Source organism: Amia ocellicauda, chromosome 18 (assembly GCF_036373705.1).
Source record: "Amia ocellicauda isolate fAmiCal2 chromosome 18, fAmiCal2.hap1, whole genome shotgun sequence".
NCBI lineage: Eukaryota > Metazoa > Chordata > Actinopteri > Amiiformes > Amiidae > Amia > Amia ocellicauda.
Window position 1 is genome coordinate 13568068 of NC_089867.1, and position 20207 is coordinate 13588274.

The following is a 20207-nucleotide window of genomic DNA, read 5'->3' on the forward strand; positions in this document are numbered from 1 at the left end:
ATAACCTCTCCCCGGAATCAACTGCACTGTTTCAATGTGTTCTTTAATAGCATACATTTAACGTTTCTAAAGCTGAAGAGCAATATTGCACTTTTAAGTATACAATGCAATAGCAGTAATTACATCTTGGAGGAAAGGGCTTTGAGAATTCGCCCCCCGAAAAGCATTACAGCTTCGTTTCAATAACGGATTCAATATCCACCAGCCCGCGGTACAAACCACCAATAAAGGTCACGTCTGAAGGGAATGCCAGGAGCTAATGAAACATATGGCTCAGAAATTACTCAAAGTAAAAGAGGCAGCGACTTGGAACATACCTCTCTGAATACCTAAAGATCACTCTGAGCACAGATACGCAACATTGTGAAGGTGTGCACTCTAAGATTCATGGTGTTGACTGTGCAGCGCCAGCTGCAATTACATTATCTGCTAAATGTTTAGCTTAATTCCATTTATATCTGCCGTCTTTTTTTTTAACTTGCTTGTGAATGATGTGCTCTCCTGGCTGAGGTCAATGGTCATGGTTGCAGTCAGGTCCACTGCCCTCCAGACACCCAAGAGATTATTCTTGCAATTCTCATAAGAACAAATTGATCCTGATGTGACCACCTTCACCCATTAAGTTCTGGGTCGCTGCCAAATAAAACCGTCAGGATGGGCCAATTTCCGTGTGGCTATTCTGGCTTATATACATATGAACCGAACTGGAGGGCAACATTTGAGATCAGAAAGCCTACGTCCAAATACATTTGACTTCTTAATATGTGCAAATTAGCTCATTTATGTGGAGCAGAAAAATAATAACTATTTTTTCTAATTTCTATTTGCAGGTGGGTCGAAGTTTAGTTTTAATGTGGCCATTCACTTCAGTTTTCCAGTGGAGAATAGGAATGAAGAAAGAATGGTACCGCTTTTGCAGATGGGACAGCACTGGTCAGGTTCGTACTCCGGGTCGACGCACTCCGTCTGCGGACAGGCCGCCACTGTGCACAGCACCTCCCCGCTGGCCTCACAGCGACACTTCTCACAGGCCGACACCTGCAACACACAGCACAGGACAGACCTAGGGTGAGAATGGACTCAATTACAATACCCACAACTTAGCCAACAAAGAGCCCCTTGGTTGCAGCAACTGGCTCAGCACAGAGACACAGATAACAAAGACACAGACACACAGATGTAGAGGGATACAGACACACTCCTACAGAAGATGAAGCCAAGAAGAAAAAGGCAAAGGCATTTAACATGAAAACTGAAGCACTCTGTAAAGAGTATCTTTTATCTTGATTCTCATTAAATGCTAATTGACCTTATAGGCACCTACTGTGTATACTTCTTGAGCTCGTACTGTCAGCACTAAGGATATAGACAGAGCAGGGATTAACTTTCCTCTAATGAAGTGGATCATTCTCGTTTTGCATTCCGAAACAGGTCATAAAGTAGCTTCCACCATAAATTATCGCTTTGCTTAATTACCAGGCTCCTCTCACTGCGCGCAGCACATTTCATCAGTAGGAAAGGAACGCAGAGATGTGCTCTCTTTACTCAAACACACCCGTGGGGATTGAAAACACAGCTCGGCATCCGGATTAATTATATATTTGATAAATTCTTAAATGGTGCCTTGAATAACCATGAATGCTTTAATTTCTATGATCAAAACGAATATTGAAAATTCATTACCGGATGATAATGGAGTTGAAATTAAGTAGCACTGCATTGTATTGCAAAGTTGGTTATCTAGTTTAGTATCAGTTAAAACCCAGGGTCTTACAAGAACTCTCAGACTTTATACGTAAAAATATATAAATCTATATATGGAATAACTTATAATTTTTACTGGAATCAAAAATACCTACCTTTTAAATCTTTCCAAGTTTGCAAAAGGATTACCGAGCATCTACAAAAAAATGTATTACTAGCAAATGCAATTTAATTTAAAAACTTACATTAAGTTTAATTTTAAATTATTCACTTGAAGACCTGATTGTTTTTAATAGCCTTTGAACTTTGGAAACGTATTGACCGGTCATCCCAAGTCAATTGATATTAACAACGTGAGCAATTTCCTAAATTGCATTCATTTGTAGGAACATTTTTACTTTCACAGCCTCCTGCAACCGATGAACTTTGACTGTTGTTACTACTGACGCAAGTACTCAGCCTAATGCCTTCCATGGCATCCAGAGCAAGAAAGGGATTTGTGAATGTCAGATGAAGATGACCTTGTTTCCACATACATGCTCACATACTGGGAATCCGAGTGTACTGAGGTCTGGGGGTCTCCGTTGCTTTGTGCACAGAGCTGAGAACATCAGAGTAAGGGGTTTGATTCCCATCTTCTCTCCTATTGAAATGTTGGTGCAAAATCTAATTTGCTGAAGCACAGAATCCTTGGGATCAATGGTGTTGTGACCTAATTTATATTGGATTTTTAGAGAATTGCTATATAGCCTAAAAAAGCATGGCATTGTACAGCAGTTTGATTCACAATGTGCATTAACTGAAGTAGAAAAAACATTCATACTTCAAGTATTTTGTATGTCAGTCTAAGGTTTAAGATAATGTCTGTAACATGCAAGGAATATCCAGTACCTGGTGTTGACTTCCTATTCAAATATCACTAGACTTCAGTTCTAAATGTAAGATGAAGGGAAATAGTTGCTGGAAGGCTACAGAACAACAGAGAAACACAGCCTGTATTTGAGATTTGTCATACTACAAGAACAGCAGACGATACTCAGTGAATAGTTCCAAACTAGCAAGTTCAATATCAATGACAATAACTTTTTAACTACAAAACTGAAATTGAATATAACTGGCTTAATGAGACAATATTCTTGAGAAAGGCCTTGAGGACACTGTTTCAGAGATCCATACGATGTGATCTTTGAACCTATGTATATTTTTTAGCTGGATCTATGCAATAAATATATGGATTTGCATATGTAATTATGAAAAGATATGTGCATTTTTTACCCTGACGAGTAATACAGCACTGCATTTCAAACTACAGTGAACAGAAAGTAGCTCCGTGGGAAAGAAACTGAACAGAAGCAGAACAGAGTTGCACTAAGATGTTTACACAAAAGCAATGTGACTTGAATGAATCTGGAAAAGGACACAAGAAAACGCATTTTGGGAATATCGGTTATATAACAGAAACAATCAGCTGCAGGTGTCTCTAAGACATTTCTCGGTTAATGACATACGATTTATCTTTCTGTAATATGCCTGCTCATCTCAGAGGCATGTTACACTAAACCACTTCTGAAAAGTATGAGGTAGTTTGAGGAGCTGACAGCCAGGAACTCACATCACCTTAGATGCACAAGCTCCCAGAGGCCTGGAATTGATCGTCACAGTGAAGTACTGAGGGAGCCTTTGATAAAACTGGGATTGACAAAGTTGTCTATCAGTCTGGGTAACCTGGAGTTCACCTTACTACAAAATGCGAGTGTTCACTAGTATACTATTGGTATTTTAAAGAAAGAAAAAAATAAATACAAGAGCACCTGTGTTCTCCAGAGGGACTGGATTTCTAAGGCCCCAGTAAACATTTCTCTGACAAGGTGCATTGGGTAACTCCAAAGAGAACATAGACAAAGCTCGGATTTTATTCGATTTTATTGCCCAGGCTCAGTAAAACAGTTTGGAATCACTGCAGTGCTATACCCAATAATCTCATTACTTTTAAAGAGTTTCATCATGACTGCTGCATGCACCGAAAGAAGCAATTCACAGTCAAATCAGAGGAGACCTGTTTCTTTTCCCCTTTGTTTTTTTTGTTTTGTTTTTTCTCTTTGGGTAAAACGGAAGGCAATTTAAAAGGACTATCATTAGCTTACAGTAAATAAAACTTCTGAAGGTCTTATTATAATAAATACATAATAATCACATACACTTAATTGCACATTTTGCAGAGTACCAAAGGGATTCTTGTTAGGATCACTGACATTTCAAGTCATAAAGCTCAGGATTAATTTGCTGTGGGGATAGATTTACTCAAGCTATCTGTAACAGTATCTGACTTGCACAGCATTTAATTATTGCAATTGTTTATAACTTAAAGACAAGCATTGTTTAATTTTTTACCAACCATGCTTAGATTATTATTCTTTTTTTGTTAAGTATTTTGAGTATTGAGAAATGGAAGCTTCTGAAGGGAAGAGCAGAAGTAAATATTGAACACCCTACTGAATAGTTTCCTTCATCTACCTAGACAGGTATTTAATATTTAATTATGAATAACTGTTTTCACTGTATTTTCACCACAACCAAAGAATACTATAATTAACAAATTGTCAAGAAGAACAAGAGTACCTTATTCAAAAAAAGATTTCAGACAAGCTATTTCTTATGATGGAGCTATATGTGTGTGTGTGTGTGTGTGTGTGTGTGTGTGTGTGTGTGTGTGTGTGTGTGTGTGTGTGTGTGTGTAAAAGCTTTGACATCTGGCATCAAATCTTTCATCTGAGAGAAATGTTAAGATTTGAAACCATAGTTGATAACTGGAAATGAAAGATGGCCAATTTTGGAGTGGGTTGGATGTTTCGCTGTGCGTTGGTAGGAGTAATATCTGTAACCTGAGTCGGTAAATCAGTTACTCATTAGCTGTTGGCGGTTGTCAAGGCCCACTAGGAGTCAAACAATTTATTTAAACACTCTCGAGACCCAAATATTTAGAGATTAATTGCTCAACGCTCTCTCTTGGTCATTTTATTGCCTTGTTTGGTGCTCCCCCTGAGAGGGACAGGAAGACGGGCTCAGAGGCAGTTACAATTGTCCCCTTGGTTTCCACAGACCCCACAGTAACATTACGAGCTTGTTTACTTTCCAGTCTGATAGAAGGAGTTTGATTTGAGAATCTGCAGAGACAGTTCTGTTACACTTGGGGTCGTAAGTGACAAAGTGATAATGATGCTATATGGCAGCTCTTTTGATGAGTATGAATACATTCCACATTTCAGTGTGGAGAGAAGTTGGTAAAAGATTCATTTGAAGAATACATAGATTTTTTTATTTAACTGTGTTTTTTATTTAACTGCATTTAGCATTCTGTTATTATATACTCTTCATTTCAGGAGTGTTAGGGAAAAAAAATCAACAACAGAGAAATATATCCGAATGCACAAAGTGATTCAAAAGTATATGGAAAGTAGAAAAATACTTATAGAAATTATACAGACATTCCTCAGACTTCAAAAAAATGTTGAGCATCAATCATACAATATCAGTAAACTGTAAAATGTATTCAGTATCCATCAAATAATTTATTATGCCAAATCATTTATGCTTTACCTTTTTGGAAGCTTAATTTCTATTTAAATGTATTTGGATACAGTTCCATTAGCAAAGGTTATATTTCAGAGAATTCTAATTAATCAACATTAAAATACTCAGACATTAAAATCTTGTGTGTAAATAAGGATTCAGAGCACATCATCTTTGACTCTCTTCCATGTAATATATTCATTTACACCGCCTCCATTTTATTCCTTAAATTAGTCTGTCCACTAGCGGTCGGATCACCTCTTCGTTCACATTACAGTATGTTGCCAACTTAAATTTGATAAACATAACTCATCATCGTCAAGACCCACATATTATTATGGCTAAATTATCTAATTATTGACACTATTTGCAGTTTGTTTATAGAAGTATTACAGAAAAACAATGTATAAAGGCGATTTGGATGAAGAGTTACATTTTCTCACTCTGGAAAGCAGGTTATAGAGAAAACATCAAATGGTCAATAAGGAGAGACCTGGACAACATGTGGTTTTTCCATCAATTAAGCAAATAAATGGCCCCAGTAAGTAACTCAGAGCTAAGGTGTAATGAAAAGCAGAAGACCCTTGAACCATAAAAGCAATCACAACAGCTCTGCGAAGCCTTCTGTGGCAAATCCTTGTAAAGGGCCCCATGTTAAATAAAGATTGAGTGTTGATCAATTAAATACCTTGAGTACTTCCTCATTCCTCAATTCTCTTTAGAATTAAGAATATTTATTGTGTGTATGAGGGACTTGGGAATGAAGACATGCCTTTTTTGGTGCTTGGGGGTTCATTAAAAATTGATATAAGAATAAATCAAAATCTGCATGAAGTAATAACATTTAGTGATCCAGATCCTAGATCTAAACACACTAGCCACACACTGACTGCGTTTCAATGTAAGAAAATAATGATCAAATTAGTTTTAGACCGTAATATTCATAATAATAACTTGCTTGACAACCAAAATCATTAAAAAAATAAAACAGTGAAAAGGACATAAAAGAAGCTTTAATTGAGCCTTTTTCACTAGGAAATTCCACAACTGAAACAGCTATTGGCAAGATTTAAATAATGCCGTATGATCTACTATATTCGTCACATTTAAGTTACTTTAAACAGCCCTAATGAGACCAGGGGGTGTTAAGAAATATTTTTGAGTCAAAAAAGGAGAAATCAAACCAATAAAATGCCTAATGCCAAAAGTCTAAGCAATGTATAATTCCTGTTTGAATAAACAAGGTAGCGATTCAATGCATTCGAAACATCTTGATTATCAAAAACTAGATAAATAAAAAGTCTAAATTTCATAAGTTACATACACCATTCACCTTTTAATATATCAAATGGATTTTGAAAGCCTGGCACATTATCAGTGAGCACCACTTAATTTTGCAAATGTATTAGTGGGATTTATTCATATGTCAATTAGACAACAGGAGAACTCTGTCCAAATCCTGACAAAAACTTTCAGCGTAAAAGCATCTATTTGCTAGACCAACACACTGATATGCTTGCCTAATTAGTTATGCCTGAACTAACTAGTAGAAATTGATTGGTTTTGAACTATAGAGACAGACTCAAGATTGGTTTTGAAAGGCAGAGGCAAGGGAAACTGCTCTGGTGTAACAACTGCACTGTAGTCTGGAAAATCACTGAACATAAAAGCCCATTGTGCATCTGATTTGGTTTTGCCTCCATTCAAATGCAAAATAAAATAAATAAAGTTAACCGCTCTTCATTAATTTTTGCATCATCATGATGTTTACATTAATTCCCCCCATTAGTTTAACAAAATGCGCCCCATTATGTTTTAATAGCTTAAGATAACCCTGTACACAAAATGTCCCCTGAAATCACCATGGATCTATAGGAAACAATCAACCAATCAATACATTAATAAACAAAAAAACAAGTTTACTTCAATAATTATATGTTTACCTTTATTAGGGATGCAGAGGCAAAAAATACTGAATAGGATTTAACGAGTAGAGAATATGAAATACAAAATGTGTCCACTCCACATACATTTTTTGCATTACTATGGAAAAGTGTACCCTGCCTTTCAGTCAGTCTTTCTTTTACTGCAAGCCAATACGCATCTTTCTGCCTCATTTCATTACACTCACATGTTTTCCTTGGAGTGGGAGGTGTTTCCCCTTTCTTGATCACCTGTCACATTAAGAAACCTAGATATTTTGACAGGTCCATATGCTTGCTCATATTTATAGTCTCAGTGAATCCATAAACAAACATGCAAAACAAAACAAAAAATAAGTAATAAAAAACGCCACGAGTGCATCTTTATGAATAGACAGGTAGCTTTCATTGGCGGTTTTGTTGAAAATATAAAATCTTTTTAAAGCCTGCAGACTGATGTTTTACCATGAGTGGCAAAAGAGAGTGAGTATAGTTGAATTTACTGTAACGAAGATACAGCTATTTAAACTGTATACCTCAAAGAGATTTGTAAAAAGCTACTGGCTTTTTGTGCCCTTTTATGGTATTCAACAGCAAAATATTTCTGCAATTTCATAGACAAACGGAATAATTTAAGAAAACTGCAAAAACTATGTTAAATGGTTCAGGTTCCTCTCTCTACATACTTTCTTTCATACTTTTGGAAGACAGCTGTGCATTTTTTATTTCAATGTAATGCAATCTGAATAAAACATTTGAAATGATCTGTAAAAAAAATAAATGAAAGAGCAGTTGGAAAGATCCTAAAGCTGTTGGAACCCAGCGTGATGGAAGGAGATAAAAAGAAAAAAAAGGTCAAATCAAAACATTCTGCTTCCTGTTCTGTCTTTTTGATTAAAACCTATTACCATCACAGGATTCCTAACCAAATAACACAACTCCCAGTTGATTACAGCAAAGGTGTTTTTTTTTTTAATCTGAAGTATGAAACAAAGGTATCAAATACAATATGAGCCAAAGGAAATCGATTAACATCTCATACATGGAAAGTTGGACATCTACTTATGGAAAGTTGTTACCAGACATCAAACAGGTACCTAAAATATTCATTATGGAACTCTAGCTCAGCAGGAATTAGCAGTGCTGTTCCACATAGTGATGGAGCTGAACATAGGACACAAAGTGCATCCAGTGATCTAGGCAACAATGAGAAGAGAGGTTCCCCCGGTTCAATGTTAGGGCCTTTGTCCAGTATAATGTACAGTCAAACTCATGCTTGATTCCAGTACTAGTTTTGGTGTTCAACAGCTGAAGGGTGACTAGACAGAGGTCCTTGATATCTTGAAAGTTACGAAATAGGTTGAAAATAGCAGGATTTAAAGACTGTTATATCCAGTGGGTATGTAGCACCAAGGGACATAGTAAATACTCATGTAGATCTATTTATATTAAAGATATTTAGAATATTTGATCAGTCATGTCACTTAATCCAACGCACTGGGGTCTATCAATAATCCATTAGATGTTGTATCAGAAACACTTTTCAAGTTATCCTTATGGGATCAAACAGGCTGGTTCTCGCTCCAAAGTCCTAATGTACAAATATAGACAAACTGACTGTCTGAGTGACTGACAAAGCTAACTGGTTTTCCGTCACACTTGCTTTCAGACACATTTCAAGAAGGCTGAATCTTATCAGTTTTGTCTGAAGAGCTTCTCTTGCAGTGGTGTAGAACACGGTGTAAATGTCGTCCCCGACGGCTTCCCAGCCACTGTTTAGAAACCTTTGATTGCTTTGTGACTCTGTGTCTCTTACTTCATCTTCTTAGGGGAGCAATAGTAATCCCAGCGAATCAGTGCTGTAATTCCTCCCCCCAATAAGAACGTTTCTCTTAGACCTACTTTTATTTTATAACACAGACATAATACAACTCTGAACACAAGACCCTTTATTTTCAAGTCTGCTTTTGCAAGAAGAGAATTTCTACCCCATCACTTTATGAACTTTGATTTTCATAATTGCATATTGGGAACTAATACTACAGCAAACTTTAATTGATAAACTATGTTTGGACAGAGCTTAGAGCCTGCTACTGCAATTATTGTGCCAGGTGTTCTGAAACGTGTCCCCCTTTAATGATCAAATCTCACCAAATTATGATGAATCTGTATTTCTATGTTATAGCCACGGAAGTATGCAGAATGATTAATTATTATCAATAATTATAATCATAATAACATATAAGTCATTGTGATTGAATAAAACTATTAACACTTATTTCAATAGGGAACATTCAGTCAATATGTCATGTGGGATTGGATTAGGATATCATAGCAGATCTGAATGTGTAAATACCCAACGTAAAGACAGGCTCATCTGTAACAACCACTATGCACAGATTCAATAAGATCAAAAAACAGCTTTAAAGCTGAAACATGACATTGCCCGTGTCTCATTTCTCTGGATGTTTGTATGTACAGTCTCTTCTTCATCCAGCTCTAGTCTGCATTGTTAGAAAGTAACACAGTAGGTAGAATATTAAAGAGAAGCGTGCTGTGCCCTGTGTGACTAATTGTGCTTCTTCATTAGACCTGCGGATGTTCACATTCTTGCAAACTAACTGGCTGCGCATTGCCAGGTTCTCTGCTGAGCTTATGTGTTATTAACCCAATTTATCATCCAAACTTGGGACAAATCCATTACACTGCAGCACTTGCACATCCAGGTTTTCATAAATTCTAGGCATTTGTATAGTAATTGTTTGTCTTAATTGACTCTCTGCAAGGTGTGTTTTTTATTATGTGCATATGTGTTGATGCTGCCAAAATGATGGGACCTACTAAACAAATTCTTATATATAAAGTACAATTGTATGTAAACCGTTGTCTTATAGTCTAAGCATCTTTTTTTACAATGGTGATTGCAAAAGAATAACTTGAATTCACTCTCTGATTTGACAGAATATCCTCAGGTGAAAAGTTTGTATTCAATGTGTTAAGGACCCTAAACACACAGGCAGAATTACTCTAAATAACTTCTGGAAGAATTTGAAATGCATTTGCTGGTTTCAACATACACAACCTTGACCCCACTTGAAGTGTTGTGATGGGCATGAAAATGAAACAGACCTAGAAATATGCTATAGGAGTTTACTTGGACCAAATTAACAAAAATACTGTATTCTGCATACATTGTGTACCAGAATACCTAAAGAACTTGCAGCTGGTACTGTAAAGTAGGGTGATATTTTGTTGAGAAATGCAATGCCATCAACACATACATTTTGTCTTCTGAGATGCACTTTCATAGAAATCAATAGATTATTTCACTTCACCTGTTATTTATTGTTCAGTATAAGTTGAGACTATGCTACTGACTGCCAGTCTAAGCACATTTTGATTTATTAAAATATTTTATCTGGCAGAAACTAAGAACATTTTTTTCACCTGGGTGTCCAGAGGGATTTTTCAGTATGCTGATCCTTTATTTTATTTTATCTTTATTTCTTGCTGTGTCATAATAAAGCTGTTTTAGAGGTAGAAAAAATAAAAAGGGGAATCCTAACCTTAAACTCCTCCAGCGATTTGTAGGTCTTGCCTCTGAACTCACAGTAGTTTTTCCTCTCTTTGCACTGAGGACAGCACTGGCTGGTGTCCACGCGGATACAGCGGGGGTGTACTTTGGGGCACTCGGGTTTCGCACACAGTGGCCCTTCTTCGGTGCACAGGCAAGGACAGGTGGACGGACCCGGAGTGAACTTGTCCCCAATGGCAAACACAAAGCCGCTCTCATCCACACAGCCCTTCCCGCGATAGTCGGGGTAGGCGTACTCGTCCAGACCATCTGGGGTCACGCTGGACTCACTGGTGGGACCCTCGTCCATCTGCTCCAGGGACGTCTCATCCTGCTGCTGCTGGACTTTCTCTTCTTTGTTCCCGGTATCCTGATTAGTCCAGCCCGGCTTTGCTTTGCTGAAACTGGTCCGGTTTCCTTTGCCCTTGCCTTGTTTGACCACTTCCTCCCTCCCCATCCTGCCAATCTCCTCCAGCTGCTCCTGGCTGGCCTGGCTCAGCCCACTCTTGGAGGCTTGGTCCTGTTTGATCTGGGTCAATGCCCGTTCCAGCCTCTCTTGGCTCATCTGCAGGGGGATTGTGGGATTGCAGAGGATGCCCATCAGGTAGCAGGTGATGAGAAGGGCTCTAGATAGAAGGCCAATCGTCATGGCAAGAGAATGCCGCATGTCTCTCCACCACCCCCAGGGGTGAGGACGCTCACATCACAGATTCACATCACTGTCACCATCTCCCCGCACGCATCTGCAAAATAACAACAAAAATTTCAAATCATGTATGGTTATTTTATATGGAGCAGCTGGCAAATATTAATATTTTGTTGATTATCTTTCAGCATTTTCCACGCTGTAGATCAAACAAGAAACGAATACCTTTTCTTGATCCTTCAAAGAGGGTTGATCCAAATCATATTAACATTATGTTCTTTTTAAACTCTTTGAAGGAGTCTTCAATACTGCATAAACACAAAACAAACCTAGCAATGATTTTAAAAAGACAATAAACTTAAACTTGAGAGTGCTTTGTAACTTTTAAAATGGTAATATGGGCTATGGTTTCTTTTCTTTTTTTTACTTCCCAAAATCATTAAAACTTTTATTTTTTTTTCTTTTCAAAGACCTCAGGATGTGATTTTATTCCAAATTTTTCCTGAGATCAAAAGGGATTCTTACACATGCCTTGAAGATGTAAATAGGCTTCTTCCACCAGCCTTTGAAAATTAATCCAAATGATCTTAATTTAGTACTTCTAGATCAAGGTTTCTATTTGAACTCCTGTCCCTGGACAACATAAATAGTTCAAGTTTTTGATTTAACACTTTTGATAAATAAATAATGACATACATAAAGGCATTGACCTGACTACAGAGGAAATATTATTCATTTTTGTATCTGTAATGCAAACCATTATAAACCATACATTGAACAGCAAGTGCCTCAGTCAAAGCCCGGACTTGAATCTGACTGAGAATCTGTGGAAAGACTTGAAGATTGCTGTCCACCAACAACCCCAACCTACTTGACAGAGCTTGAACACTTTTGCCAAGAAGAACTATTGGACAATCCAGATGTGCAAACCTGTTAGAAAGGTACCCCAAAAGATTCACAGCTGTAATTGCAGCCAAAGATGGCTCTACCAAATATTGACTCTAATCTAAACAAGACAAAAAACTGTTGTTTCACAATAAAAATCCTCTTGCTTCTTTAAAGTGTTGAGTAGGTTGTGTCAATCAAAGGAGAAAAAATTACAATTTAAATGTGTTAAAATTACTGGTTGTAAAAGCACTTCAAAATACTTCAAAAATAAAGCGATCATGAAGAAAAAAGTTTTCCACAAGGTGCTTACCACAAACCTCTTATTAGTCTATGTGTAATATGTCTTCATGAATTCCAGTTTGACTTCCTGCCCATGAAGCAATTAAATGAAACTAGAAAACTACAAACCTGTACATCATAGTGGTGACATTTATGATTAGAAGAAAGTGTCATCTTACTAAAAATGGAGACGCAACTGAGTACAGTTCTGTAGTTTTCTATTAGCGGGTGGGTCAAAGTTTTGATTTCATCCGGCCCTATAACTAAAACCAGATGTATTAAGGTAAGTAGGACACTTGAAAAAATACTGTCTAGCATTTTATCTTAATTGAACATTTCATGGCTATTCTTAAACGTACAGCTGCAGATCTCTTTAAGGAGCACACGCCAGACGGTCCCTAATGTGATTCTGGGCTGTGAAAATCATAAAGTGTGTCGAGATCAAGATACTACTTTGGTTGATATTCAAAAGGTGCTAAATATTCAGTTTGAACCAGTGAGTGCCACAGTCTTTTTTTTTTTTTTTTTTTTTAAATGCACACCTTTACTAATAGAGCTTGGCAGAACATAATTCCATTCTGTTGCATTACTGATATGTCTATTTAATCGGAGATGAAATGCATTGTAATACGCTGTCTAACACAGTCATCATAGCTGAAGTACTTTCATTGAATTTGTTGTTGGGTCTGGTTAATGACTACAGAGTGACTGGACAAAAACTGAATACATGAATACAGAATTCAACCATAGCAGTCTGTGTTTGTATTTGTAATGTTTTGAAAAGACAATATAAGCATGTTGTATTTTTTGTTTGTTTTTTGTTTTACTAAATCTATTCTTAGTGTGGATATACCTTAACTAATTTACTATCCCATCCTGTGCATGGCTCTGTCACTGTCAGCACTTGGCACAAATGTTGGCAGAAGTAAGAGAGCAGACCCACAGATGACTGAACAGGACATTTTTATTTGAAACAGCTTGATTTACAGTCCTTCCGGTTTGAAAAGTAAGATGATCCCTGTGAGCTGGTGCCATTCAGTCTTTTCACCAGGTTTATGATGCTATTTCTGCACCAGTGAGGGCTCTACCTCCCCAATGCACCTGGCTTGGTATCCAAACCTGATCAGCACGTTTCTCTGTTCAACACTGATCAGAACTGACATGGGTTATTCATAGACTCACAGCACGGCAGAATAACAAACCAACTGAAGGTCAATCTGATGACTAAATACGAGTAAAATGTAAAGTTCAAGCTCCAAACCAAAAGCTTCTGATTTAAAAAAAAATGTATTTAAATGTAATTAACTGCCAAAAAAAACTTTTTTTTGTTTGAATCCCCAATTCATTAGGACTAAAATGACCAGTAATTGAAAGACATTATTGCTACACACACAATGCTCATAATCACTGGAATAATACTTTTCCTTTTGAAACATAATATAAATGTTACATAAAACAGCAGAATTTGAGGGTAAACCAAGCTGAGCACTGATTTATTCTCATGTAAAGTTTAAGGTATATATACAAAATCTAAATCACCATGGGTCAAATCACAGTGCAGCTTTCCATGCGTCACATTTCCATGGCTATAACTTATTAAACACAGCTGCTGCTAGCTTTCTTACGTAGAGTAAGAATTACACCTGTTTTCTTTTGCTGCATCCTGCTGGTCAGCATTTTGAAACAGTGGCAGCATACCCATTTATCTGTCTGTCTATCAATCTGTATATACTGTTTTACATTTCTTAAATGCATTCTATTGTGATGTATTCATTTGTTATACTTGTCTACAGTCACTGTAACATGTTTGAATACCTTTTGCTTTAACAAACATTCACTCAAAATACAGCAGCTGTAAAACAATAATGGGCACATACAAAGATTCCAGTGCCACTGGGACGATAATGAACCTCACATCTCAGCCAAATCCTGGATCGCAGAGGGCCAACGTGTTAGAAAGTGTAGGTCCAAGACCTTTACAGCGTGAGGCAGCGTGCCAAATAAATCTTGCTCTACCTCACATTCCACAAAGTGCAAAATCCTGTATCAAGGCTGAGCCCAGAGTGACACATTGATATTTCTTCATCTTAATTAGAGCACTAGCATCTGGGTTTTGCACAATCTGCACAACGCTTCAGACCTGCAGTGCAGAGACGGGAGCCAAAATACATTTCTTTTCACTGCTTTACATCTACATCCAGATGCACCATTAAACAAGGAACAGATTTGATGTAGCAATTGCTGATTTTAAGCACTGATTTTGACAGGGACAAAAGAAATACTGTTGACGTTTAAAAAAAAAAAATGTAAGACAGTAATTCAAACCCTTATATACCACGTTTTATATGACTCTGGCACAATAAGGAGGAATAAAAGGCTTGCCAAGATTGCATGACGAAATAAAAAAAGTAAGTGGTTCATAATACAATTAAAATATACTGCTTAGAGGTCATGTTTTCATCTTAACAGTCACAGTGTTAAACTCTGGAATGTGAATTAAATATATAACCCTTAAAAGTCAACAGAGCACCATATAAATCCAAACCTCTAAGAAAAGCAAATGCCATTAACAATGGTGAAGGTATCAGAGGCATATTTATTGTGATAAATCTTTACTTAACTAAATGTTTAGACTTTTTAGCGTAATAACTGCACACATACTTCTAAGTTAAAAATAAAATAAAATAAAGTAGGCTACATTTCACTTCAGTAAAACAAATTAAGTCAGTGGGTACCCGGTAATATTAAAATGGATAGTGTATTCCCAGAGGAGTTGTGTAACAGCCTCATTTTGAGTCTATTATAAAGAGAGACAGTGGTTTGAAGTGAGCCAAACTGACCTCAGATACATACATAAAGAAATAAAGAAAAGTCATGCCCAGGAAACACAACATTTTGTGTGACAAAAACATAAGGTATAAATTGAGGATGCATTGTCAAATGTCTGCCAAGAAAATAATATTGATATTCTAAGATGTATAAGAGGTACAAACATGTTCCTGGAGGGATGCAGTGAAGCACATGTTTTGGGTGTATGAAGTACAAGTCCAAAAGTTTGCCATTATAAGTTGCAGTGAGTTCAAAACCTGTTGAACATGATTCATGCTCATTTCTTCCTTTCTTGGATTTACAGATCGTCAAGCCAACCTATGCATGAGGAACCAGACACACAATCCACTAGACTATCATGTTGTTTTTTTAGGTCAGGAATGATAAGGTATTAATGAGACAGACTCAAGAAGAATTGGTAAAATGAAAGGAATTGTACAATAACTGACTGGGAAATGTTTGACAAGGCTGACCAAAGATATAAAACAAACACATAAAATGAATGATTGTAGATCTCAACTTCTGAACTAATAAAAAAGTGGAAACAGTTCCAAGCTTAACTAGGCAGTTTTTAAATCAATACTTCTATGTTTAGTAATTACTAGCCAAATAAGGAGAAGACAGCCATGTGGACATTTGTGACATGCCTGAATATCACTTACATTTGGCTTCCAATACATTACAAACTTGCAAAAATGAAAGAAGCATTTTAAAAAGCAAAACAACTTATTAATTTGACAAAACAGGAATTGTTTTTTGAACATTTTAGTTCTCAAAGTAATCATTGTTAGCATGAATAAGTAATAATTTACTGCATTTGTCCTTTAAGGAAAAAAGAAGTACAAAATAAAGGGTTACGTGATATATATATATATATATATATATATATATATATATATATATATATATATATATATATATATTTTTTTTTTTAATAACGTTTTAATAGGTATAGCATTCACATACTTCTACCAATCAAGTGGCAGTATTAAGCCATTGTAGATCTCCAGAAACCAAACTCATGTTTTGTGGGATAACTTTATATAGCTTAATGACTATGTATATCACCAACACCTAATTGATAGTAACCTGAGTATTTATAAAAACAGTAGTCAAGACACAGTTTAAAATATACCTGCTGGGGCACAGTATGCATTGATATAATAAACATAAAGTAAAATACAAGTAAACATCTTTATTATTATAAAGTCCAAGGTGTGGTGCATAACATGGGAAGTTACATTTTTGTCTAGAGAAGTCAATCATAATATTTGGGTTTATTCCTGAATTTCCACTTGACTTTCCCTGCCCACTTCTTTGATCTTTTGATTTAATGAAGTGCTGATGTTGGTACCCTCTGTAGACAGATATTAGAGCTATTTCATGAATCAGTCTTCTAATGATTTATGGCTACAATACACTGAGTGTCATATGGAACAAGTCCTGTAAGGCAATTTTATGTAATTCTTTGTCAAATGTAATTTCATGATTAAATAACACATAAGTACAGATACAACTCAGGTATTTTGGTTTCTAGTAACTTGAAGTTAAATACTATGAGAGACAGTTCTCTAGTGGTTATAGCTGAGAAAATCATTTAGATGTGCATAGATATATGGGATATCCAATTATATACATTTAACATCTTCAATTTCTAAAAGCTCCTTTTATATTTCATGTTTGATTCAGAATACAGAACTCAAATACCTCCATGTTATTTTAAGTGAAGGTGTTCTGCTTTTGTTTTTAATAACAGCATACAAATTAAAATAATGAGCATTTTTCATACTCAGAATATGATGCTCCTCACACTATCGCATGAAAAATTAATTTGCACCAAAGTAGCCCAGTGGCCAAACAAATTTAACAGGGATCTCCACCTTTTCTAGTAATTGCCCTGTATAGTCATTTCAGATATCCATACAGCCCACTGTTTAGAAGACATATTTTAGACAAGTTAAATTCAAGCCCTGTGCAATATTTACGATTGTTGTTTTTAAAACTATGGCAGGAATTCAGGTGTGCTTTTAGAGTACACAATAGTCTTTTCAGTCTGATCTTAAGACCAGGATTCTTGTAATCATGTTAAGCAAAGTGGGCTACATCAGCACTAGAGACCGAAACTGAAATCCAAGCAGTGCAGTGAATGTGTTTCCCTGCTCCCTGCACAGCACAGTGTAGTGCTGTTTGAATGCACAACCCCAGCTGCAAGAAGACCTTTCTAAAAAGAAGCCCCTGTTACAGAAGCAGGTGTTCTGAACCAGTGTCTCTTTTACCTTTCCATCCATACAATGCATGGTTCACATCCACGCAGTCAACTACAGGATTAACATAGAAAATGCCTTACAAATCAATAAGCCTGCCATATCACGGTCCTACAGGATTCCAGCTGTCTGGCATAAACTGATATATCAATATACATACACACACACACACACACATACACGTTACATACACATACATACAAAACAAACAACCGAAAAGCCAAAACAAAAATGACCAGAGTGCTATTTCTATAAAATATTTATATCAGAGTTCCTTTAAGCATCCTAACGCAGTGCTTATTATTTATGTATGAATATTAATTGTATTTTTTTACAGATGATTGGGTATTTTAGGAGCTTGTTGAAAAACTGTATTCCCATTCCCTTTACTTAACACTGGACATATTTGTAATCTGATTCTTATTTTTACAGCATCACATTAACAATCTGAATGTACTGTGTATGACGCTGGGTTATTTGGCCAGCAACCATTTGTTCTCTTGAATGAATATCTGGAGCCTATTATTTACAGGCTTTTACTCTAACCTTAAGCACATCCTTTTGCCAGTGCAATTTACACATGAACCTAAATATACCTCAATTCAGCAACCCTGTCACTATTGTAGAGAAAGGGCATCCTATTCTGTTCTAGAGCTCCTGCATACTGCAGCATCCAAACAGCAGGAATTACAGTTTTGATTGCATTGGAACAGAACAAACACATTTAAAAAGGACGGCATATTTTATTCCTACCCTATTACTTTCTTTTGGTATCATGCAGATGCATATTCATATGTCAATGAAAATACACCCACCAGACCTGGAGATCAATCCACGGCACTCATAAAAAGACAGGCTACAAGTGTCTGTGCTGAACTTAAAACACAACACAATGGCATCCTTACTTTTCACCCACTGGTTTTTAGTATTGTTCTCACTGTTTCTCTGGTTGCAAATTGAATAGAAATATACAGGAAATAATGTGATTAAGCTTTAAATAGAAGCACATTGTTATCATCATCACCATTATTATTTAGTAGTAGCAGTAGTAGTAGTGTTAGTATCAGAAGTAGCAATAATAACATTTGAAAAGGAAGTTGAATGAATGAGCTGAACTTTAGCCAGCATCTATGCACCAAATACATTGTAAAAACGAAAATACAAAGAAAACACATCTGTACCCACAGTCAATGCTGCCGTTGCTCTTTATTGTATATGCTAACCGGGCGGAGACCATCCTTACAGATCAGGGCAAGGGAAAGATCTCTTTCAATTGAGATGCCAGTGTCTGAATAAAGTACACTTCTCTCCCGCACTGCCAGGTCCGGTCTGTTGCCACTGCATCCCTCACTCCAAGCCATCGCTCACCTCGCAGTGTTTCAGTATGAAATGCAAAGGTACAGAAATGGCTTTTGGGTCTCCAGCTGCAAACTGTAACACAGCTGCACTCACAAGAAGGAGACATCGCATTTTAAAGCTGCAGATTGTATTAGCCGGGGTATTGAGGTTTTGTTCTGCTGTCAGAATCTGTTGTCTTGTGGCGTGGAAAAGCACCTACATCCACACACACACACACACAGCACAATACCTCATTAGTACGGGTTTCCTCTGTCAAGCTCCCTTTGCAAACAGTGCAAACCCATCACATCCCCAAGACTTTCTGCAGTGTTTGATTGCATGCAAAGTTTACCTGTAGGATGCGGCTTTAGCGATGGCCACCGCCAGTACTTCTGCACGAATGGGAAAAAGTGCGATCAGTCCACTTAGCCTTAGGTTTGCAATCGCAACAATTAGCACAAAAGTCGATACATTTGGCGGCAGCCTCTCTGCCTGCGTCTCCGTGTCAAGTTGATCGGATTGGCGTGTCCATCCGAGTGATTGCAGAGCCCGGCGACACGAAGCGCAACTCTCCCGGCGCAGATGTGAGCGCAGGCGGGCGGCGGGCAGGCAGTCCTGGCGCTGGGCAAGGAGCCACCTCGGAGCAGAGAGGAGGAGGAGGAGGAGGAGGAGCAATCTTACCCGGTCCCTTAAAGGAGTCACTCTTCGGCGATTCATGAATCATTATCAGCCGGGCAGGCTCTCGCAAATGCACGCAGTACTGCATATTGTGCTGAATAAAGGTTAAAGAAATCAAAACAAATGAACAGATTGAGTGCTGGATTTATCATATGATAATGCCTGGGGAAATATTTTTTATAGCCCTTATTTTGACAACGTTGTGCATGTTACTTTTGTTTCTAAATGATTGAATGGGTCCAGGAAGCATGGGGCTGGGTGAACATCTGTCTGGTGCATCTTTAATGCCCCTTTGTGAATGCTAAATTGTACAATTCCTGAGGAGTGGGGTTAAGTGGGTTCAGCATAATGAAAAAAATGTGTTGAGAATATGCATTCAAGATCAAGGCTTTTGCTAACATGTAAAACTGGTGCAGTTTACCATTGATTTTAAGAATGGTCTCAGATGGTCTTGTTTAATAATTTAGAAGTAACTTGAATATGCTTACCTAAAAGCAAACAAAAAGCACTATTGC

The 20207-nt window shown here is 37.0% G+C and overlaps 1 protein-coding gene across 1 annotated transcript in view; it reads right to left on the bottom strand.

The window, feature by feature from the left end:
• The window catches only part of vwc2 (von Willebrand factor C domain containing 2), a 36548-nt gene extending 16921 nt beyond the window's left edge, over positions 1-19627 (bottom strand). Inside the window, exons 1-3 of the mRNA XM_066690998.1 lie at positions 19367-19627; positions 10763-11513; positions 909-1038 (exon numbers count right to left, since the gene is read on the bottom strand). Of these exons, the coding sequence (XP_066547095.1) occupies positions 909-1038; positions 10763-11437 (805 nt within the window). The 5' untranslated portion in view covers positions 11438-11513; positions 19367-19627. The remainder of the gene's footprint in view (positions 1-908; positions 1039-10762; positions 11514-19366) is intronic.
• Between the last annotated feature and the right edge of the window lie 580 nt (positions 19628-20207).